Source organism: Sporisorium graminicola, chromosome SGRAM_8, assembly GCF_005498985.1.
Source record: "Sporisorium graminicola strain CBS 10092 chromosome SGRAM_8, whole genome shotgun sequence".
Classification (NCBI taxonomy): Eukaryota; Fungi; Basidiomycota; class Ustilaginomycetes; order Ustilaginales; family Ustilaginaceae; genus Sporisorium; species Sporisorium graminicola.
The window spans coordinates 641,814-664,818 of record NC_043738.1 but is presented as its reverse complement, the minus strand read 5'-3'; the positions used below and the strand labels follow the sequence as shown (position 1 = coordinate 664,818).

Here is a 23,005-nt window from a genome sequence, read left to right as displayed (position 1 = left end):
GGTGCCAAGAAATCCCACACAAGGTCCTAGCGCTGCTTGTGAAGATCTGATAGACATGCCATGCAAATTGAGCCACGAGCTTTTCAACGCTATCACGCAAGGCCTGATATTTGTGAGCGGTGTGAAAGTCTGATATTGTGAGCGGTGCGATAAGCAGCCAAAGCACATCTGCTCATTGAGCAAGAGGGGTATCCAAAAACAAAAAGTATATGCTCCAGCCAGTCCACCTACTCGTGAATCGCCTCCCACCTCAGCGAACTCAGTCGTGCAGCTTCCGAAGGCGGACCCATGGAATCGGGTCTGCTTCTCCTGCGCAAATTTTTGATCCCCGATCGTAGGCCTTTGGAGGACGAATCCGTGACAGACGAAGCCGACGATCCAGGCGCCTGGAACGGTCTGGGGCCCGATCCGGCGTAGCGCGAGAATCCGTAGTCCCCCTGGCCAACGACACCGCTGGTGGGGATTGGGCCCTCACGATCCTCCGTCGCCGCCGCTTTGCTGGACCGAGACGCTGTGGTGTCCTCAGGCGAACTCGACGATCCGAGCTGGAAGGTGCGTCGTCTGCGAGCTGGCAACGAAGAGGACGGGCCAGCAGAGTCTGTATCACGTTGCGTTCTCTGCTCCGAGACAGTAGAACTGCCGCCAGACGGCTTCTGCGAGTTGGCAGCGCCTTGGCCATGCTTGGCCTTCGCGCCAGTCTGAGAGCTTCCACTGGTGGTGCCCGTCCCACTCGCAGCACTGCTTCCCACTGCACTTGCGCTGCCCGACGCGGTCTGCCAACCAGGCGTCACTGGCGCACTGCGCACCGTGAAATGCTCCATGTTGCGCGTGAAGGGACTCAAGGTATGATTCGACTTCACCAGATCCAAAAAGTGCGCCGAGGCATCGATCGACAAATGAGTGGGCGCGAGGCCCGAGCCTTGCGCGCCTCTGGCTTGCCCGACCGTCTGTGGACTGTTGCTTGCGCTCGCGAACGCCCCTGCGATGTGCGATGCGCCTCGTGGACTGCCGTGATGCAAGCTCGAGTCGCGGAACGGCGAAGTGGAGAGCATATCTTGCGCTCCACCCGGCGAAGTTGAGAAGGCGGCGTGCCGATCTGACGAAGCACGCAGAGGTGGACTCCGCTGCCACGACGACGAATCACCAGGCGGAGACGTGGCATACGTGATGAAACCAGGACGCGCCGCAGATGAGTCACGGCTTCGAGCTGGGGTGGCAGACAGACCGGGACCCTCGCCACGACGTCGAGGCATGCCGCTGCCACCGCCCATCGTCTGAGAGCGCTGGTGATTGGCGCTCTTGTTCTTGCGGAAGGTGAGGCCCGAGTTGGACTGGGCGTCGGAGCCCCTGTTCACATTGGCGGTTCGGACAGCAGCATCGTACCTGCTGTGCATGTCCCAGTTCTGCGATTGAGACGAGGTCGGCGCGGTACTGGCAGCACTGTGGTCCCAGTGCAGGTCCTGGCTGGACAGATCGCGATACGACGATTCGCGGCTCGTCAAAGCGGGACGGGCATTGGTTGCACCTCTTCTGGAACTCGAAGCCGACGCAGATGAGTGGGCAGCGTCGAGAGCATGCTGAAGAGATGCATCGCTGCTATGATAAGACTCGGGCGGCAGGTCCACCAAGCTATCTTCGCTGCTGTCACGCGAAACGAACGCAGCTTCGAGGTGCGGCGAGTCGGGGATGCCTCTAACCGTGTTGGTGCGTGAGCTCTGAGCTCCCATGGTGGCGCTGCCGTAATCGGAGCCAAATCGTGTTGCCCCCGTTCTTGTCGATGGTGTGCCACCGTACTGAGAAGGCCTCGCAGTATCTTCGTCATCCCAATCCACCTCGGGTGGCTGCACCTTGCTTGCAATGTGATAGACGCGTGGGCGTGTTACCGTCCCTCCACCCACAGCAGGAATCGTCTCGTACACCACCTCGGGCTCGGGTTTCCTCCGTTGTGAAGATGTGCCAGCGGATCTCTCGGAGCGGCTGAAGGAGGGCCTTCCAGCGCCGGCAGTCGACCGCCCGGAGACGGAGCCACGCTTGCTGCGCTTTGTAGACAACTGAGGCTCGTCATCGAAGATGATGGAGGAGGCCCGGTTCAGCTCGTGGGTGTCGGAGAAGGCGGCTGACGCGGGTGGATAGCCAAAGCGAGTGTAGTCGATGGAGGCATCGACGAGACCAGATTCTTCTTGCACGTCGAGGTCGGAGACGTCGTCGCCACCGTCGTCCGAGGCTGCTTCCAGGTCCGAATCGGTCATTACATCATCCTGGGTGCGGTCACCGAGCTGCGAGCAGCTGTCTTCGTCTTCCTCCTGACCAGCCTCCGTCGCTGGTTCATTGAAACGCTGTCCCAAGTCTTCGAACACATCAGCTCCATCAAGATCGATGTCGTGCCTCTCTGGGGCGCGATCCGGCGTGGGAGAGGCGGTCAAATCTTTGAGGCCGCCGAGGCCACGTTGGGCCAAACGACCAAGACCAGAGAATCCGCTGTGGGTGGGCAGATCGTCAGGACGCAAGCCGTAGGTTGGGTCGTAGTTTTCGATCTCGGGGAAAGCGGCATCGAATGGTGACGTGTGCGTGGCGGGAAGATCGCTGTGAAGCAAGACAGCGGATGTAGATGCAGCTTTTGCGACGTGGCGAGGACGTCGCATGCTTGAGCGAGGCTTTTGAGGCGATCGGCTGGGCGAGACGTTCGAGCCAGCAACGCTCCCACCCGCCTTGGCGTGCTTCTTGCTTCTGTTGCGTCGCGGTGTACCCCCAGGTGTGGATGCAGTCTCGAGGACAGCTAAAGGCTCGCTGTTGGAGCGGGCCAGTGTAGGCTCATTGGGTCGTGAAGCTTGTCCATCGGCTGCTTGTGCCCTCTGTTTGTCCTTGGTCGTATCCTTTTCCGACTTGACCTCGCCACTGAGCCACTTTTGGCTGAGCCTGTGAATGATGCCCGGAAGATCCTCTCTGAACATCTCGCGGAGCTGACCCTCGATCTCTTGCTGAAGGTATTTTTGAATGACGGCGACACTGTCGAAAGTGGAGCTGACTTCTACGCTCTCGAGTGGATCGTTTTTAAAGACGAGCGTGATGCCCTTTGCCTTGGAAACGACCAGGACTACGATAGCACGAAGCTTGACCGAGGAAAGTCGCAAGTGCATAGGTACGATAAGCGGCGCCGCAGCAAAAAGGATGCCTCTCGAAGCGTTGGATGAGGGAAAGAGGCCAATGTCGGGACGGTTAGGTTTTGAGAGTGGGTTGGCCTGCACTTTGGTCTTTAGAACGAGATGCGCGTCGCCTGCATACGTTAGTCGGAAGATGCCACGGAAGCGATCGGTACCAAGGTCGCCAATCTCGAGGATTTCGAGTTCGGGCGGAATGGTGCCCATTCCCAATTCCTCGACGAGGATGTCGTCGGCGATGACTTTTGGTTTGGGCCCACGGTTGAGCGCGCTATTGAGCATCTGGGCGGCACTCTCGTGGAACTCTTCCGAGAATGTCGGCCACTTGAAGTTAAACGACATGTTGGCTCTTTTCGTGAGTGCAATGCAATGATGAGAAGTTGTGGTGGACAGTCGAGTCCGGGTATCAAAAGCGATTCAGTAAATCGAGATTCGAGCCAGCAAGGCCAGAGACTACAAGTCGCGGCTCGACATGAGAATGACGTGAGACGGCGCCAGCGCTCGTTGCTCGCGATGAGATGTGGTCGCGGTGAAGATGCTGTCAGAATCGTGATGCGTCGAAAGGACAGCAGCAACCGACTAGTTGAGGTAGAAGGTGGTGATGAACAGATGATGCTTGGTTGCGTCGGTGGTGGTGGTGGAGGCGCCGGAATGCGCCGTAAGAATGCAAGCCCCGTTGTCGGTTGCCTAACGCGACTTTTTCGGCCAGATTGCTTCAAGACATGAACAAATGTAACATTGTGTGAAAAATCCGGATTGACGGACGACACGTACTTCTGGAAGAGATAGATGCCCTGAGAATTGAGGCCGTGCAACCGAAGTCAAGTTCTGAGCGCTTTCGTCGAGATATTAACTCTGAAGTGCAACCACCGTCTTACACTGCACCCTCACCCGCTACCCCTCAATCTTTCGGCACAGCTCCCCTAAAAGTGCTTGCAACAACAGCACGGACCCTTGGACTCGATCCTGCTTGCAACAGCACGAGACACCTGCTCAAGGGATCTCTGATTTGCTCCGTCTTTCGCTCACACGCCGACCATTGCATCACGATGGAGGCAGAAGACGCTCAGAAAGCCTTGCGGCTTGCTTTCAAGCACGATGCAAACGGCGACACGGCCGCTGCAATCAAGTGGACCAAGAAGAGCATCGCCATCTACAAGACGCCTTCCGCTGAAGCGCTTCTCGTCAGGCTAGAGAAGAGCGGTGCTTCCGGCAGCGGAGCTTCGGCCTCTGCATCGGCCTCGACATCATCCGCTGCTGCTGGTGCTTCCTCCTCAAGCGAAGGGCTTCGATCTCGCGCAAGTGCTCAGCCAAACGGACGTTCGACCTCAGATGCCACACACTCGGCACCAAAGAGACCATACACGCAAGCGCAACTGGAAGTGGTGACCAGGGTCAAAAAGGCAGGAGGTGATTTCTACAAGGTGCTCGGCGTCGAAAAGACGGTCGACGAGAACGGCATCAAGAAATCATACAAGAAGCTCGCGCTGCAGCTGCATCCCGACAAGAACGGTGCTCCCGGTGCCGACGAGGCGTTCAAAGTCGTCTCGAAAGCTTTCAGCATCCTCACCGACGCAGACAAGCGAGCCGCATACGACCGATACGGAGGCGATCCGGATAACGCGAGATCAGCAGCAGGCGCCGCTGCAGCAGGCCACGGCAATCCATTCGGAGGCATGAGGGGGACGCCGTTCCGGGGCGGTGGAATGTACGCAGACGAGATCGACCCCAACGATCTGTTCAACATGTTCTTCGGAGGTGGCATGGGAGGAACGCAATTCGGCGGCACCACTTTCACGTTCGGTGGTCCAGGTATGCGAACGCATCAGTTCCGACAACAGCGCCCAGGTCCGCGTCGAGCGCAAGCAGATCCGCAGAACGCCAACATCCTGTTGCAGTTGCTGCCGCTGCTCGTGCTGGGACTGTTCAGCTTGCTCGCCTATGCGCCGTCGTTGTTCTCGACACCCGACCCGACTTTCCAATGGACGCCCTCAAGCCTGTACAAGACGCAACGCATGACAACTGAACACAACGTTCCCTACTACGTCAACGACCACCAGTTCAACAACCATCCTTTTGTCACTGGAGAACGCAGCAGCAAGGACTTGGCTGGGTTCGAAAAGCGCGTCGAGAATGCGTACCAGCAGATCTTGTACACCAAATGCGAGCGGCTGAGGGAGAACCAGGAGAGGCGGCTACAATCGGCCAAGGGATTCTTCGGGATTGGTGGCGACGAAGTTGCAGCGAAAAGGATCCTCGAGGAAGTCTACGAGAGCTGCGAGAAGCTCAGGCAATTCGGCCACAATATCTGATTCTGCTTTCTTTGTCACTCGTTCCGTAGATAGCAATCAGCATTTTTATTCCCAACAGTCTTGGTTGATTGATTGAGACCGACGGAAGCTCGAAGAGTTGGTGTGAGCTTGTCGTGAGAGACAGAGACAGAGATTCGGAGTGTGGTTGTCGCCTTTCGTACGAATTTGGGCGCGGGTGCGCCAACTGCAAGGGTATGCTTTTCTAGTGTGGAGTGGAAATCCGCGCCAAAAACGCCTCGTCTGAGTGGCTCCAAGCAGCGGCAAATGAAGTGTGAACATGGCTCAGCTGCCTATACTGACAATTTCAATCCGACTCAGCGAGTTCATCTGTGCGAATGGACCAACCAACAACGCTTTGCCGCGCTTACCACCATCATCGACGTTCTCTCTCTTCAGCAAGACCACCTCTTCAATCCTTCGCCCAATCTCTTACAGAACCACAAGCCCAATCACCGCACAGCTTATCTCGTTGCTACTCTTGTTCGCCAGTACCGAAGCCGAAGCATCTGCAACAGCTGTTCAAAGCATCGATCTTTGCGCATTATCCAAACCTACACACGGAAGGGATATAGTATCGATCCTTAACAGCGATAGCTAATAGCCCAATATGGTGAGTATATATCCAGAGAGTCCGAGGATGGGCTGTATAGCGACAGCATAGCTGACTGGAACACTTTTGCATTCCTGTCATCTCGTCCTCTTGGTAGTCCACACCATCGAAAAAGCGTCTGATTCGAGACTTTAAGCGACTGTCGACCGACCCACCGGGAGGTATCTCCGGAGCACCATGTGCCGACAACCTCATGATCTGGAATGCGGTCATCTTCGGACCCGCCGATACGCCATTCGAGGATGGCACGTTTAAACTCGTGCTTACCTTTGACGAGTCGTATCCGAACAAGCCGCCTACCGTCAAGTTCCTGTCCAAGATGTTCCACCCGAACGTGTACGCCAACGGGGAGCTGTGTTTGGACATCTTGCAGAACAGGTGGTCGCCGACGTACGACGTGGCGGCGATCTTGACGAGCATTCAGAGTCTGCTGCACGATCCGAACCCCAACAGCCCTGCGAATGCCGAGGCGGCGAGTTTGTATAGGGAGAACATGAAGGAGTACGTTAGGAGGGTCAAGGCAACGGTCGAGGCCAGCTGGTTGGACGACGGAGAGGTGCCGGAGGCCATCCCGGAGGAAGACGAGGAGGGCACGGCAGCGGGTACAGCTGCGGGTGCGCAACAGACAGCTTCGTCATAGTCCAGCCCCGCGGACCTGTCTTCACTCACTCGAAGCTCCACAATCTGCTCTGAAAGGTCAAGGCAATCCTCCTCTCGCGCAGGCTCTTTGCATCCCATTATCATATCACTGTTTTCCGTCGTGCTATTCCTTCGTCCTCCTCTCCATCGTCTCTGTCCGTCTCTGTCTGACTGTCGTCACACCATGTACATCACGTTTTCCCTTGCTGAGCGTCTACATCCTCGTTGCAATCATCACATCGTACTCTCACCCGTCGCGCACGTGGTTCAGCGGGATCCCACTGTGTTGGCCCGTTCCATTCACAAGTCGGAACCCGTGTCAACCCCGCGGCGTCCTCGCAATGACACACAGACAGCAAAGCATTAGTTACACGAGACTTTGGATTCGATAGAGAAAAAGATAAGCGGTGGTGGTGTAAAGGTGTATGCGTTGGGGGGGCAAGATGCAAGAGAGAGTCAAGAGAAGCCGACTGAAAACCGTAGGATCGAAGAGAGACACGGAGGGGGGGCTACCACCCTCGCTCTGCTTTCGAAGCGTGGGGATTTTTTGGGAGCGCCCTTACCACTGACAAATGTGTCAGTGAGCAAGAACGAAAGGAGAAGCTGTTGTTACAAGGACCGCTGGATGTGCGGAGTGTGAGGGGTAGATGGTATGCAGTGGAAGCGATGAGGCCTGGACGATACGAAACAAGAACTGGAGCAGTGCAGCTTAGTTCTTCTTCTCGCCCTCACCCTCCGGCTTGGCCTCGGCGTTCTCAGCACCGCCAGACTGGGCACCCTTCTTCTCGTAAACCAGCTTGAAGAGCTGCAGCGAGGCCTGCTGGGTAGCGTCGATCTTCTCGCGGATGGTCTGGGCCTCGACCTCAGCGTCACCGTTGAGACCCTTGGAGGCGAGCTCCTCGGTCTCCTTGATCAGCACGTTGAGCTTCTCCTTCTCCTCGGCGGGGAGCTGCTCGCTGAACTCCTGCATGGCCTTGGTGGTCTCGGAGCATACCGAGTGGGCACGGTTGGCCTCCTCAATCACAGCCTTGCGCGCCTTGTCGGCCTCGGCGTACTGCTCGGCGTCGGAGACCATCTTCTCGATCTCGGTGTCGCTGAGACCCGAGCCGGCCGAGATGGTCATAGACTGGTCCTTGTTGGTGGCCTTGTCGAGCGCAGAGACGTGCATGATACCGTCGGCGTCAATGTCAAAGGTGACCTCGACCTGGGGAACACCCTTGGGCGCGGGGGGGATACCGGTGAGCTGGAAGTTGCCGAGCAGCTTGTTGTCACGGACGAGCTCACGCTCACCCTGGTAGACCTGGATGTCGACGGCAGTCTGGCCGTCAGCAGCGGTCGAGAACACCTGCGACTTCTTGGTAGGGATGGTGGTGTTGCGGTTGATCAGACGGGTGAACACACCGCCGAGCGTCTGGATACCGAGCGAGAGAGGGGTGACATCGAGCAGCAGAACGTCGGTAACCTGACCGGAGAGAACACCACCCTGGATCGAGGCACCGATGGCAACAGCCTCGTCGGGGTTGACACCCTTGCTTGGGTCGCGCTTGAAGATGCCCTTAACGGTCTCTAGCACCTTGGGCATGCGGCTCATACCACCGACCATGATGACCTCCTGGATGTCCGAGGGCTTGCAGCCAGCATCGGCGAGCGCCTTCTTGCATGGCTCGACGGTGCGGTCGACGAGCTTGCCGACGAGCGACTCGAGCTGCGCGCGGGTGATCTTCGAGTTGATGTGCTTGGGGCCCGAGGCGTCAGCAGTGATGTAGGGCAGGCTGATGTCGGTCTGCTGGGTGCTGGAAAGCTCGATCTTGGCCTTCTCGGCAGCCTCACGGATACGCTGGATGGCCATGCGGTCCTTGGAGAGGTCGAGGCCAGACTCCTTCTTGAACTCGTTGACAAGGTGCTCAACGAGAACAATGTCGAAGTCTTCACCACCGAGGTGGGTGTCACCGTTGGTGGACTTGACCTCGAAGACACCCTTCTGCATCTCGAGAATCGAGATATCGAAGGTACCTCCACCCAAGTCGAAGACGGCGATCACCGACGAGTCGTCACGGTCGAGACCGTAGGCGAGAGCAGCGGCGGTAGGCTCGTTGATGACACGGAGAACGTCGAGACCAGCGATGGCACCGGCGTCCTTAGTGGCCTGTCGCTGCGAGTCGTTGAAGTAGGCGGGGACAGTGATGACGGCGTGCTTGACCGACTTGCCGAGGTAACCGGCGGCAGTCTCCTTCATCTTTCCGACAACGAAGGCACCGATCTGCGAGGGAGAGTACTTCTCCCCTCGGACCTCGAGCCAGGCATCGCCGTTGGAGTGGGGGACAATCTTGAAGGGGACGTTGTTCAAGTCCTTCTGGACCTCCTTGTCCTGGAACTTGCGGCCAATGAGACGCTTGGTGGCGAAAAGGGTGGCCTCAGGATTGACAACAGCCTGACGCTTGGCGGGGAGACCAACGAGACGCTCGCCGTCCTTGGTGAAGGCAACAACCGAAGGAGTGGTACGGCCACCTTCCGAGTTTTCAATGACACGGGCCTGCTGGCCCTCCATAACCGAGACACATGAGTTGGTGGCTGTGAATCAAAGGAAAGTTATGATAATGTCAGCTCGAGTCGTTCGTTGTAAGGCCTGCAACGGGCGTCGCCACCGTGCTTTTTCTCTGAACTGCGCAGTGGCTCCTTGACTTGCAACCACCTGTTGAATCGTCAAGGCTCGGGCTGTGCGTCCCAAAGATCATATACTCACTTCCCAAGTCGATACCGATGACAGGGCCCGAAACCTTGCCGGAGTTGAAACGGGCGCCGACCGGTGCGAGACGCTGCAGATGCGAAGCGGGACAGGAACAGTAGAGAAACTTGTCAGTTATACGAGCTCGCCACGGCGTGTGAGGACGTCAGTCCATCCTTTTGCAGCTGTTTCCAGTCGCGACGACATGATGGAGATCGAGAGGCACTTACGGCAACACCAGGGGCGGCGGAGCGGAGAGGCTGGTTCAAAAGCCTTGTCGCCGGGGCGGCGGATCGGAGACCACGAGAGAACATGGCTGTGTGATGTGTGCGGATGCGGAGGAGGTGGTGATGGTGTGGGAGGGAAAGAGGGCGGAAGAGTCCTCGATGAGCTGTGGAACAAGGAGGATGGGGTATGTAGACTCTGGAGCAGAGGATGATGGTGACGAGAAGAAGATGATCCGAAAACGGCGAATCCGAAGGAAGAAAATAGCGGGTGGAGAAAAGAGTCACATGGGGCACAGACACGGAGCGGGCGGGCAACGAGAAGAACCAGGTGGAATTGATCGGGTGCGGGCGTGAGCAGCAGCGAGCGAGGCGCATTCTGATTTGGCCGTGGCAGAACTGAGAAACGACCGGAAGGTCCAGGAAAAATAGAAAAAAAAGGCGAGTGGACGTTCTTGCTCACAGCACGGCGCTTTCGGTCCAGGTCTCCGTTGCCAAACTTCTTTTCTTTCCGTTTTACCCAAGCAAGACTCAGCTCAGCACGAAGATGCAATTTTTCTCTCTCTCCTTCATGCTCCACTTGATGGGTCCCTCCAGGCCGCTGCTACTGCTGTCGCGCGCACACTCTTACTGAGCCTCGGTCTGCTTTCCTCTTCTTGTTTTTCTTCTTCTCGGCTGAGTATCAGAGCGGAGCGACCGCTGGGTCTGGTGAGGTGGCAGACCCGTCCTCTACGCCACAAAGGAATGCTCAGTCGTGCCCAAAGGGCTGCCTTTCGTTCTTTCAGGCGGAGCGGTCGAGACGAGCCGGACGTGCAGGTGTGCGTGGTCCTTTCAGTCGTGTGACGTTCAGCTCTGTTGGGCACCACCATTTCTCATCCCCATTTTTCGCGCAGAATTGTTGCTGCACTCGCAGGTCTGAACCAAATTTGTCCACTTCGAGATCCTTCCTCAACCTTCGGCTGATACTGTGAAACCTGAAAAAAGAAAGGTGGAGTCTGCATCAAATCGCCGATTGGGTCCCGATGCCAGTCTCTTCCCCTCCGTGTCTTTCACACAGGTCTTCCAGGGCAAGCTTCAGAATCATCCTCCGCAACAAGATGAAAACCACAGACCTCTCCTCGAGACCCTCCTCCAACCCGCGGATCCCCATCCCCTAACTGACTGAATGCATTTTGTTTGTTTGTCTAAGAACAGGCCGCAGAAACAGACCGTCTACGGCCTATTTACGATTGCGAACACGACATTATGTACAAGGAGCCACGGCAAGGAGGGAGCGTGGACAACATACCCTAGGCCGAGCTCGAACGAACCGCGTGTGAGGCAGTACGCAGAAGAACGGTCAGGGATGAGTGGGAGAAAGGCTCGACTGGGTTGGGTTGGGTCACCCGGCGTCATTGGGTGCCTGACGGGGTTGAGCCGCAGCCGGAGTCGGAAGCCTCATTGAGAAGAAAACGAGCGTGTCTTCTTGTTGTCTGAGAAAGGTTCCTCGTTCGAGCCAGCCTTTGACGAAAGCCTTGCTCTTGGTCTCGGTGCATTTGTGGAAGCCCTCGACGAGCAAAAAAATTCGGCGTTTTTTTGCTCCGGGTGGGACTCGAACCCACGATCTCGCGGTTGTGGTATAGAAAAGCTTTCTTTCCTGCGAGTGTTCTTTCATGGTCTCTGTTGGGTCTCCCTCTCCAGCCACAACAATGAAAACCCATAAGCCGCATGCCTTGATCCAACTTGGCCACCGGAGCAGAGCGTTTTCGGGCGAGAGAATTGGATTGCGTACATATACGTTTGCGCCGTTGCCAGGTTGCTAGGGTTAGAAGAAATTCACAGAGGTGCATTGTGGGTGGCAGGGTGGCGCGTCGGCGGACGGTTCACGGAGACGAAAGTGCAACGCAGAGGTTTGTTGGTGCAGGCGTCCAGACGGCGGGAGACTTGTACATTGGGCAGGCAAGAGTGGGGGGTGCGCAGAGCGAATCAAGATAGTTACATGAAAGAGGAGGTTGCTGAGCAGGTCAAGCTGCGACGGACTGACTGTGACCGCCAGATCCTGTTTGCGATGGAAGGGAAATGGAAGGGGAGGATGTTAGCGGGCACTATGGAATGTGCTAGCGCACATAGCCTACTCGAACTTCTGGTCAGACTTCTGGGCAGACGTCTCCTCGGACTCGTCCTCGAGCGAGGCCTTCTTCTCTGCGCGCGGGCTCGAGGCGCCGAACACGGGGGCAGGGCTCCAACCAGAGGTAAAGTTCTGCTTGGATGGTGACGAGCTAGCAGCCGCAGCGGCGGACGAAGTGTCGATGCTTGTCAACGTGGGTTCCTCCTCCGTTGTCTTGGATGACGAGGATTGCCCGGGGCTCTGCGTGGAAGTACCGGCGGGGGTGGCGGCAGGGGTGGCGGAGGCGTTGGGGGTGACAATGACGCCGGTGTCGTTGAGGCTGGTGGCGGAAAGGGTGTCCCATTCCTGGCTCGAGGTGGTTCCGCTGTCGGTGCCCTGCTGGTGAGGCGCTGCTGTGTGGGCGGCGGCGGTGGATGTGGACGTGGAAGCCTCCTTGTCGTCGCTCTTGTCGTCGGCCTCTTCTTCGTCGTCCTCATCCTCGTCGGCCTTGGCAGCGGGCGACGGGCCATCCTCGTCCACCTCGTCGAGGCTGGCAGCCGACATGCCCTCGGCGCCTTCACCACCACCAGTGGCAATGTCCTTGCTGACAATGCGCATGATGGTGTCAAACACCTCCTTGGGCACCGCCTTCTGGTAGATCATGATGAGCTCGACGGGCTGGGGGTACACCTTGAGCGCCTTGAAGAAGGCAGCGGCAGCATCGAGGTACTTGTCAGCACCCATGGCGAACAGCTGCTCGCCGAGCGAGACGTACTTGAGGAAGTACTGCTCGCGCTCCTCGACACCCGAAGGGAAGGTGCCGGGCGCACGTACCTCTTGCAACAGCTCCTGGATAAAACCATCCTCCTGCTGCGCACGCTTGGCGGCGGCCTTCTTGTCGGCCTTGGACGACTTTTTGCTCTCCTTGCGCAGACTCTTGCGGAAGGCCGGGTCGTTGCGACGACGGTGGTCAAAGTAGACGGCGTATCCAATACCTGCTACTCCGAGCACGGAGAGCGATGTGAGCACGATTTGCGAGGTCTTCATGATCTGATCTGCGGGATCCTGTCGTAGCTGTGGAGGAGGAATTTGGCGCCCGAAAGATTCTCCAGATATTATTCGGAGGAGCCTGGCAAAGGGGATGGATGGGAGGGGAGCGAGGGAATGAAAAGGACGAGGCCTCGCTGCTGGACAGATGCAAAGCAGAGGCGGAACAGGATCCTATGATGAAGGGCGCTCTCCTTTGTCATAGTCCTTCTGCCTGCGCACGAGAAGATCGAGACGGCTTTTCCGGTGAATTTTCGTTCGAATGTGGAGCACAGCAGCAGCAGCCGTGAAGCAGCAGCAGCAGCAGCAAGCGGTGGGTGCCAAGCGGATCAGACTCAATTTTCTTCCAAAATTTTGAAAACTTCAAGCGTTGGAGCGTCGAGTTGGACCCTTTCTTGCTGTCTGGCCTCGCAGGCACAGTACACGTACAGGTCATAGCCCACCACGACACACGAGTCTCCGATCACATCTCAACGAACCACCATATACATCGGTCCGAAAGCATCATGTCACGAACAAAGAAGAACAAGCCAGGTGCCAAGGCACAGGAGGCTCAGGCCGCGTCTGCATCCGAACCTGCTGCGGCTGCTGCTCCTGCTCCTGCTGCACCGACGCAGACTGCTACTACTACTACCACCACCGAGGCGCAAACCGCAGGCACTGCCAAGAAGGGTAAGCTCATTCGACCTCGAGGCAAGCGCGGCGGCGTCAAGCACAAGAAAGGTGGAGCTCGAGTCCAGCAAGACGACGTGAAAAAGTCAGCACTCAAGGAAGCACGCAAGGTCAAAAGCATACCCACGTCCTCTGACGCCGGTGACTTCACCGACGCCAAGGCTGCTCCTGTTCCCCCTGCCGAGCACGCCGAAAAGATCGCCAAGTTCCATACCCTTCTCAAACAGCTCGAACAGGCCAAGACTGCCGAAGAGAAGGACGAGATCCAAGCCGGCCTCGACTCGCTTGGAGGTCTCGCCCAGTACCAGGCGTGGTCCCTCACAGGCTCAGCCAAAGCCGGTCAAACCCCGACCAGCAAGTGGTGCATGGAAGCGCTCAACAGCGTGTACACGCACGATCGCGATCAGCCCAAGTTCCGCGTGCTCGACGTCGGCGCCATCACGGGCACCGCCTACGCCAAGTACCGCTGGGTGGATGCGACGTACATCGACCTGCACCCTCAGGGCGACAACGTGCAAAAGTACAGCTTCTTCGACTTCCCCGTCCCCACCGCCGAAGAGCAGAAATTCAACATGGTCGCGCTCAGCCTGGTGATCAACTTTGTCGGTGACGTCAGGAAGAGGGGGGAGATGCTTCGTCATGTCCACAAGTACCTGCCGACCAATCCGGACGTTCCCGGGTTCTGCTTCCTCGTGCTTCCCCTCAGCTGCCTGACCAACTCGAGGTATATGAACCAGTCGCATTTGCGCAGCATTCTCGACTCGCTCGGATTCAGCGTGCTCAAGCAGTCAGACTCGGCCAAACTCTCGCGGTGGTTGTTGCAGCGCAAGCCGCTGGCGGAACGCCAGGAGGCTGCTGCGAAGAACGACAATGCGGCTGTGGGTGCCGGCGACGAGTGGGACGGAACCGTCTTCAAGAAGCGCGAGTTGAATCCGGGCAACGACAGAAACAACTTTGCTATCGTTGTCGACCCTAAATCCGAGTGACCGCTCAAATGTCCTTCGTCGCGGTCTGGATCGAGATATCTCATCTCGCAGCTTCTGTCTCTACCAATTCAGTTTCCTTCACATCGCATCTCCTGTACTTTTAGTCCATTCTATCCAACGATCACACACCTGCATTCAAAGGACGAGTTTGGTTGAGTCTAGATTCATTGCGTTTTGAGTATGCTGAGGGAAACGACGCCTTAGGTCAGCGAGTACTTAGGACCTCCTCCGCCCTCGGGCACGTCCCATCGAATGCTCTGATCAGGCGTCTTAATCGAGCACGTGTAGCAGTGGATGCAGTTCTGCGAGTTGATGACGAGCTTCTTGCCCAGCGCATCCTCCTGATCCGGCGTGTCGGCCTCGACGTACTCGTAAACGCCAGCGGGGCAGCATCGGCCGAGCGGCCCCTCAAAGGTGCCAACGTTCTTCTCGACGTGTGCCTTGTAGTCTCCGTCCTTGACGACAAGATGCACAGGCTGGTCCTCGGCGTGGTTGGTACCCGTCCTCGAGACCGAGGTGAGGATGTCAAACGACAGCTTGCCATCTGGTTTCGGGTATTCGATGGGCTCGCACTGCGCTGCGGGCTTGGTCTGCGCGTGGTCCTCGCCCGGGTGGTGGAACGTCCAAGGCACACGGCCCTTGAGGATCATCGAGTCGAGACCCGAGTAGGCGAGGCCTCCCCAGAAGCCGAGCGGGCCGTGGAACGACGGTCGCAGGTTGCGCACCTCGTACAGCTCCTTCATGACGTACGTGTCGTCGAGACGCGTCTTGTAGTCGGCCAGGTCGATCGACTCCTCCGAACCCGACTCGGCACGTTTGGCCAGTGCTTCGACGACGGCCTCGGCAGCAACCATTCCGGACTTCATGGCGTTGTGCGTGCCCTTGATCTTGGGCACATTCAGGAAACCGGCAGCGCAGCCGACCAACGCACCACCAGGGAAGTGCAGTTTTGGGATCGACTGGTAGCCACCCTCGTTCAGCGTCCTGGCACCGTAAGCGAGGCATTCACCGTCCTCAAGCAGATCCTTGAAGAAGGGGTGGTGCTTCATGCGCTGGAACTCGCGGAAGGGGCTGAGGTATGGGTTCGGGTAGTCGAGACCGACGACGAGACCAATGGAGACCATGTTGTCTTCCATGTGGTAGGTCCAGCTGCCTCCGTAGGTGCTCGTATCGAGAGGCCAGCCCATGGTGTGAGTGACCAAACCAGCCTGGTGCTTCTCGGGCTTGACTCGCCACACCTCCTTCACTCCAAGACCGTACGTCTGCGGATCGGCGCCGACGGCGTCCCGAAGGCCGAGCTGCTTGATCATTTTTTGCGTCATGGAGCCGTGCGCACCTTCAGCAAACAGCGTGATGGGCGCGTGGAATTCCATACCCGGCTCGAAGGAGTCCTTGGGCTTGCGCGACTTGTCGAGGCCAATCTCGTTGGTGATGACACCCTTGATACCGATGGGCTTGCCGCTGTCGTCCAGCTGCCACAAGGGCTGTGCGGCGGCGAAACCGGGGTAGATTTCGACACCGGCCGCTTCGGCCTGCTCGCCCAACCACGCGACGACGCGCGAGAGCGAGACAATGTAGTTGCCCTTGTTGGACATCTGAGGAGGATGCGGCATGGGGATGGAGCCGGTGGGTGTGAGGAAGCGCATGTGATCCTCGAGAGCGGGCTGGTTGAGCGGCGCGCCGAGTTCTTTCCAGTCCGGCAGGAGCTCATCGAGGGCGTTGGTCTGGATGACAGCGCCTGAAAGAATGTGATTGCCGACCTCGGGCCCCTTTTCGAGGACCACGACACGGATCTCCTCGCCACGTTCTTCAGCGAGCTGCTTGATCTTGATGGCAGCACTGAGACCCGCGGGGCCGCCACCGACAATGATGACGTCGACCTCGTCCGAGACTCGCTCTACTGTGTTGAGATCGAACGGCTCGCCGTCACCCTCCTCGACGGGCGTGGCCTGGCGAGCAGCTGGCGTTGTCGAAAAGGCGAGCCCTAGGGAGGAACGGCCAACGGTGCTGACTCGGCTGCTCGGGAGGTAGCTGCGTGTCGCAAGTGTAGAGAGCGAAGAAGTGGAAGCAGACGAGGTGGCGCGCAGCGATCGACCAGCTTGGCGAATAGGACCGCCACGGAGGGCGCTCGCCAGACGGGCTGGCGAGGCGTTTGTGGCGCGAGCCGCGAACATTTTATGAGTATCGACGACGTGTAGCGGATGCGACCGAAGAGAGCTCCGATGCGTGCTTGAAGTGGTGGACCAAGAAATGATCTTCGTTACAATGCAGTATGTTGATGGTAGTAAAGGGGGCTAAGGGTGGATGCAGCACAGGGATGCTAGAGGCGGTGCCGGTTTAATTTGCGTAAGCGACGACGACGTCGGCGGCCAGGAGTGTGAAGGTCCGGAAGAGCGGTAATGTGTGTGTTTTGCCCGCAGGATGCGGGGCGGGGCGAGCGCGGATGTGTGACAGCAGACACGAAAGAGAGGGAAAGAGAGGATCGGCGGAGGGCGGCTCTTCCTGCAACCGGCCGAGGCGACCGAGCCCTTCCGGAAACAGGTAGCGTTTTCAACACCTAAAACCAACGCTGCCAAGAGGCTTTGACTGACTCGCTTTCAAATCGCATATTCGGCGCGCGCCTCCAGTCTGAACGAATCAAAACCGACGTTTCCGTCAGCTCTGCCCGATTTAATCTCATCAGCTCCGCAACGACTGCCCGATCCGTGCAGTTCTCGTGCCAAGTTGCGCCGACTGCTCCTGGGAGGCTGGTCGTGATCAACGTAGGGTCCGAAGCCAGCATTCTGCTGCTGAGCTGCTATCGGCGACGCATCGCCGTGAGACTCATCCTTCATTTCGGACGATTGCTCTCCATTACTTGCTCACCACGGCTGAGACTAGTCACGCGACCGTGCTCTTCCTAGGTAGAGACAGCAATACGTTGCCGCCCAACTTGATCCCATGCATGTGTGAGAAGGGACACTGTCTTCTGTCTTGAGGCAAACAGAGGAGACTCGCATTCAGAACTTCAGAAGCAGACAACCACAATCGAACAAAAAAGTATATGTAACTAAATGGCTATACGCCAATTTTTCTTTCGGTTGAGAGAGTAAAAAGTGCCCGTGTACACGAATGGTCCCCCTAGCCTTGGGATGCCCTGAAAGAACTGGGCCCGCAAGAAGAGAGAGAAGACATCGGCGAGCATATGTATGTGTGTGCGGGAAGAAACAAGTACAAAAGACTAAAGCCCATAATGCGAGGAACTAACCAAAAGAAAGAAAGCAAAAGAGAGAGAAAGCAAAGGAGAGCGCGAATGCCATCAAGGCAAATCGTGCCTGCGACTATGCATCTATATGTCTATGGGGGAGGAGATACGGAAGCAGGGAACGATTTAAATGTCCTGTCCGTCGATGAAGCCCCAGGTGACCGACTCGATGGTCTCGGGGTTCTCGTAGTTGTTGGCGAGGCGCTTGTAACCCTCACCAAGGGCGACCTCACCCTCGGGGCCGTCGTAGAAGTTGACAACCTGGACGGAGAGCTCCTTGCCGTTCTGGTTGTTCTTGATCTGGATCCACTTGCCGCAAGCGCTCTGGAGCTTGTCAGCCGAGAGGAGCGACGAGGCCGAGATGGCGATGGGGAGCGAGCGAGCATCCTGAACGAAGCCACAGGCGTTGTTCACGTCAGCCCACCACTCGGGCGAGGAGACGACGGTCTTGGAGTTGGACGACGACGAGGGCTGGGGAGCGTAAGTGGTGAACGAGGTGGGGGTAGCCTGGGTGTAGGACACCGAGACGGGGGTGGGGGTCGACGAAGGCGAGTAGGTCTTGGTGTAGGTGGCCTGGGGAGTGGAGCTCGACGAGGTAGCGGCCTGCTGCTGCTGCTGCTGGTGCTGCTGGTTGTTGCTCTGCTGAGCAGACGAGCCAGAGCCGTACGACCAGGAGATGGGGAAGACACCAGCGTCCATGTTACCGTTGTTCAGGGCAGAGAACAGGGCGGTGGACATGTCGAGGGAGCCCCACGAGCAGCCGGGGCAGAGGTCGACGACCTGAGCCTGCTGGGTGTTGCCGTTCTGGGTGTTGGTGATAGTGACGGTCTTACCGCAGTTGGAACCACCGTTCCACTCGGGAGCGTTCATGGCAACGATGAAGTCGGAGCCAGAGTTGGTCCAACCACATGCACCGAGACCAGCGGCGTAGTAGGTAGCCTGACCGCTCGATCGCTTGGCGAGGGGAGCGGCAGCAGCGCCGACGGCGGCGAGAGCGAGAGCGAGGACGTTGGCAGCGATCATTGTGAAGGAGAGTATGGACAACAAGGGAGTGTAGTCGATGGGATGGAGTGAGTTGATGAGGGGGGATAGGATGGTTGGGATCCAGCTGGGTCGGTTTATATGGATTCGGGAAGGCAGAGGTTGGTTCACAGCAATCCATGCTGTAGCTTGTGAGCATGGAAGCACAGAGGATGTGCCATGTTCCTAGCATTTGCCGAGACGATTCCTAGGCAGCATGAAGGACGATTGCTCACTCATGGCATGGCGGGCATAGGGACTTTGCGGCGAACAAAGGGTCTCAAGAGGCGGATCGACAGTGTCGGTACGATGGAACATGTTGATCCCTTGAAATGCCCGTGACACGGTTTATTTGGCCGAAGAAGGCGGACGAGCAGTGGTAGAACGTAGAGCGACATGCTCCCTTGTGGCGACCGCAGGGAGCATTGACTGAGCCAGTGGCACAGACGACATTTCAGGGGTCCAAGGGCTCAATTCGAGCAGAACGGAAAGGACGCGGCCGAAGGAGGCAGAGGAGAAGCAGCATGGTCCCGAAGCATGGTGAATGGAAGAGGCGAGAAAAGTTTTTCAAGGCTGGTGTAGGTGAACCCTGGAAACGTGAGAAATTGGGGTCAGTGAGTGGCAGCAAACAACGGCCGAATGGCTGGTCGGGCTTGCGACTGGTGGCGACGGGAGGGGTTTCAGACGGTGTGCGCAGCGTGACAGATGCTGCGGGGGGTGACGAACAGAGAAGTTAGAAAGCAGCACCCCCAATTTTTTTTGCTAACGAAGGAGGCGGCGCTAGCTGGCAGGTAACGACGGCGACGCCGGTTCAGGGGAAGCTAAGCTCGAGGTTGCCGACAGCTCCGAGCCAGAGGTCAGGAACAGGGATCAGCGCTCGACGCCCACAGCAGCACGATCCCGCCTCCCCTGCCAGGCTGTCAAAGACGTGCTGTGAGGCAATTGCAGCAAGCTCAGACGCAACCGCAACCCCAGCAGCAGAAGCAGAGGGTTGTCTCACCCGCAGGCAGCTCGTGAGATTTCTTCCAAAGCAACACCAAAAATGGGGGACCTTGGATGGCCGACGAAAAAAAAAGGCATAGTCAATTTGAAAAAAAGGGGGGACAATGGCAGTTAGACAGAGAGAAAGCAATTCGGTTTCACTTTGGAAATTTTGATCGTTATTCGCAATTTTCAGTTCTGTGTGAAAATCGTTCTTTGAACAATTTTCAAATGCAGCTGCCCGTCAGTCTCTGAAAATCAAGACGATCAATCGGAAGACCAAAATTTTGAAAAAAAGAGCCCTTCTTCTCTGCAGGCATCCTCAGGTCGCGATCGATCGTGGAAAAGATCGACGAGAAAAGCTCGCTTGGAACGGCGGAATGGCGATCTCTTTTGCGAGGCGATGAGTGAGCGCCATCGCTTTTCATGCCCTATTTTTGGTCCGCGAGTCCGCCTTCGCGCCTCCTCCATGCGCTTACGAGCCCCTGTCATCGCAATAGGGGTTGCCTGTGAAGCGTTGCAACTAACTTCTATCGACGCAGATGTCGATCTGGCAGAACATCATCGCTAAGCTTCGAGGCAAACGCCTAATCCTGACTCTAGTAGAATTTAGACTTTCTGAAGACTTTTTCTTCTTCGAGAAAGAAGGAAGCTGCTATTGAAAAATTTCGGGGTGCTGTTCAGAAGAGAATTTTTGGTCCCTTGGGTCTCTGTCATACACCGTTGACAGCTATGTCTCGGTGGATGCTCGGCCGTCCGGAGCGGCTCTGCTGTTTGCCGCAGTCCGGCTTACCATTTCGCCCCCTTCCCTCACAGTCAATCAAAGCAAAGCGGGTCAAGCATCGTTCCTCAGAATTACAGGAACCCGTGGCCGACGAAACTGGACATGGGTTGTGGGTTGGGACGCCATGGTAGAGCCTGTTGCGCTTCTAGACCACACTTCCGACTTTCTGCTATCTTCGAAACTTAGGTGGGAGAAACGAGCTGCAGCATAGACTTGTCAACCAGCCGCCACACGCACAGTCCAAGAGATGACAGACCGCGCGGCTGAGAAAGAACTTCCAACTGTGGCTGGCTCAGCATGCAGAGAGGTGCTACATTTGCACACCTCTCTGGCTGTCGCAGGTGAGCCAAATTTGTCTCCTGAATACGCAGGAACACAGGACAAGGAATGTGACTCTCACGAGAGGCATGCCGCACAATGCACGCTTACTCCCACCTTGCGGCTGTGGCTGCCGGCCGCGACTGCGGCTTCCACCGGCACTGCTGCAAGTGATCACATCGATCTATTCGCTCTTTGAAACCCGTGATCTCCCATGGGTCCCCGTTCAACTTCAACAAAGCCCTTTTGCTGTACCCGACAGCTGCACCTTGCTATCGCCATGCTGTTGATCGCCTAACTCAGCCTGCCACATTCGATCTCATCCGTTCTTGGCAATCCCATCGATCGACACCATCCCAGGGGGCGTGGATTGGACTATTGAACCAGACCCGACGAACACCTGATCTGCGCGAAGAACGTGGAGTGTAAATGCCGTCAACCGGCCATCTAGTCCCAGTTCTCGGAGCACAGAGGTGCGACTCCGACCTACAAAATGATAAGCAGTGATTGCCAGACGAGGGCGGAGAAGAGCGAAACGAGCAAAAGAAAGATTAGATTGCGTCCGCTTCGCACCGTTCTTCCCACACTCGCGGTCCCGCGAATTTGCACTACCGGCGAATCATGCTTTATGAGCAAAGAGCACCCTGATTATCGGTCCCTGATCGGAAGGCCACGGCCATCACCGGTCCGTTGTGCTGCTTCCAGATCGTACTTACCCCGCGGTGTAAGCTCTGGCTTTTAACGACAAGGGCAAAGGGTTACTCGACAGCCTTTCGTGGTTAGACATCACCGTGTCACCACACTTCCGGTCTGCCGCTTTCGTGCATGCTCTGTGCCGGTTTGCGAAGTGTACCTAACTCCGCCGCTGCTCGGTCCAGACGGTTGATCTCCTCCATATCTGATCAAGGAGAGGTTTCGCCGAGATTCGAATCCTTGGCATACTCCTTCACATCCACGTGTGTCTCGTCATCACCTCGGAAACTTGTCACCCTACCATGCTGTGGTTGCTGCTGGATGACCGCTGCGAGATTTTGTGACTGAAGAAAGGGAGAGAGAGGAAGGGATCTGGCGAATTCAGCGGCGACTAATTGACTTTTTTTGTTCCAAAGGTTGCTTGCACACAGAGAAAGGTGTGGTTTCGGAGTGTGAAAGTTTCAGACAAAGAAGCACAGCGAGTCCGCATGTGACTGTCGCAGAGGGGTTTCCCACACGTACTGTATTAAAAAATTCAGATGGCGAAACCGTTTTGAATGCAAGGTCGCGCAACCGTGTGGGTCTCTCTGCTGTTGGAAATGCCGAAATCAGTTTCTGGCCCTTTTCTTTCTGCTATTGCTGATGCCACGCGACGATTCGGCATTCGAGTGAGCCCGCATTGGTCCCGTTAGCCTGCTCAATGGCCTAGGCAGGAAGAGCTTAAAGTTGTACCGTGCGATTTTCGGGGTGCATCAGTTTGAAGAACTCGCATCGCTTACAGACGGAGTCCGCTCTTGCAAACGAGCCACCTAACCACTGTCACTGCCTGGCGCACACCAGTATGGAGCTGAGCCGCCGCCTGACCCTCGCTTCTTGATCTCGATCAGCGGGCCACTTGCGGCATAACAGAGCTACGGCAGCAGCATTGCTGACACGCGCCCACAGCTCGCTTGCAGTCGAAGGTGGGAAACAGTCCAACCTTTGCTCGCCCTCGCTTGACTTGCCGTTGCATGGCCGTCCGTAAGCCAGCATCACGGTACAGCTCGGTTTTTTTTCGATCGAGCGATCGTCGACTGGTGTCAAGAAAAAACAGGCTCTCGCCATCAACGTCTTCTTACGCGAGTCGGCTTCACGAAGGTGAACCAATCAAGGATTCGGTGTTGAATGCGAGGCAGAGGGCCAAGGCATTTTTTTCGGCCGTGTCACCGACCAACATGACGGACCAACATGGCAAAACCGGCCTCGGGCTCTCTCCGAGTTACCAACGGTGACACAGTCGTACCAAAGGTTTTCAGACATTCTTCTCGAGACACATTCGTTGTTTGGCTCTGTCAAAGCGTGTCTCAGTTGCCATTCCAAACTAGTACATGGGCAACGATGTAAAGCGAAACACGTACTTGGTGTAAAGTAGCCACGCGTTCTGAGAAAAGGGGTGGGGCTCGAATCTTGTTGTCGGCGATACTCTCACTCGCAGGCAACCGGACGAAGCAAGTCCGCACACAGGCG

The 23,005-nt window shown here is 57.0% G+C and overlaps 8 protein-coding genes across 8 annotated transcripts; 3 read left to right on the top strand and 5 right to left on the bottom strand.

The window, feature by feature from the left end:
* Window positions 1–227: 227 nt before the first annotated feature.
* On the bottom strand, window positions 228–3,500 carry EX895_005998 (uncharacterized protein; the record flags this gene model as incomplete). The annotated part of the gene is made up of 1 exon (XM_029886590.1): window positions 228–3,500. One exon carries the CDS (start codon window positions 3,498–3,500, stop codon window positions 228–230), a length of 3,273 nt encoding a protein of 1,090 aa, XP_029736903.1.
* Window positions 3,501–4,207: 707 nt separating this feature from the next.
* EX895_005997 (uncharacterized protein) lies at window positions 4,208–5,470 on the top strand (the record flags this gene model as incomplete). The annotated part of the gene is made up of 1 exon (XM_029886589.1): window positions 4,208–5,470. One exon carries the CDS (start codon window positions 4,208–4,210, stop codon window positions 5,468–5,470), a length of 1,263 nt encoding a protein of 420 aa, XP_029736902.1.
* Window positions 5,471–6,077: 607 nt separating this feature from the next.
* On the top strand, window positions 6,078–6,720 carry EX895_005996 (uncharacterized protein; the record flags this gene model as incomplete). Its single annotated transcript, XM_029886588.1, has 2 exons — window positions 6,078–6,080; window positions 6,178–6,720. The coding sequence occupies 2 exons, from the start codon at window positions 6,078–6,080 to the stop codon at window positions 6,718–6,720; spliced, it is 546 nt and encodes a 181-aa protein (XP_029736901.1).
* Window positions 6,721–7,428: 708 nt separating this feature from the next.
* Window positions 7,429–9,758, bottom strand: EX895_005995 (uncharacterized protein; the record flags this gene model as incomplete). Its single annotated transcript, XM_029886587.1, has 3 exons — window positions 7,429–9,290; window positions 9,463–9,535; window positions 9,675–9,758. 3 exons carry the CDS (start codon window positions 9,756–9,758, stop codon window positions 7,429–7,431), a joined length of 2,019 nt encoding a protein of 672 aa, XP_029736900.1.
* Window positions 9,759–11,778: 2,020 nt separating this feature from the next.
* EX895_005994 (uncharacterized protein) lies at window positions 11,779–12,801 on the bottom strand (the record flags this gene model as incomplete). The annotated part of the gene is made up of 1 exon (XM_029886586.1): window positions 11,779–12,801. One exon carries the CDS (start codon window positions 12,799–12,801, stop codon window positions 11,779–11,781), a length of 1,023 nt encoding a protein of 340 aa, XP_029736899.1.
* Window positions 12,802–13,307: 506 nt separating this feature from the next.
* Window positions 13,308–14,459, top strand: EX895_005993 (uncharacterized protein; the record flags this gene model as incomplete). Its single annotated transcript, XM_029886585.1, has 1 exon — window positions 13,308–14,459. The coding sequence occupies one exon, from the start codon at window positions 13,308–13,310 to the stop codon at window positions 14,457–14,459; it is 1,152 nt and encodes a 383-aa protein (XP_029736898.1).
* A 200-nt stretch (window positions 14,460–14,659) lies between these two features.
* Window positions 14,660–16,633, bottom strand: EX895_005992 (uncharacterized protein; the record flags this gene model as incomplete). Its single annotated transcript, XM_029886584.1, has 1 exon — window positions 14,660–16,633. One exon carries the CDS (start codon window positions 16,631–16,633, stop codon window positions 14,660–14,662), a length of 1,974 nt encoding a protein of 657 aa, XP_029736897.1.
* Window positions 16,634–17,829: 1,196 nt separating this feature from the next.
* On the bottom strand, window positions 17,830–18,726 carry EX895_005991 (uncharacterized protein; the record flags this gene model as incomplete). The annotated part of the gene is made up of 1 exon (XM_029886583.1): window positions 17,830–18,726. One exon carries the CDS (start codon window positions 18,724–18,726, stop codon window positions 17,830–17,832), a length of 897 nt encoding a protein of 298 aa, XP_029736896.1.
* Window positions 18,727–23,005: the final 4,279 nt, after the last annotated feature.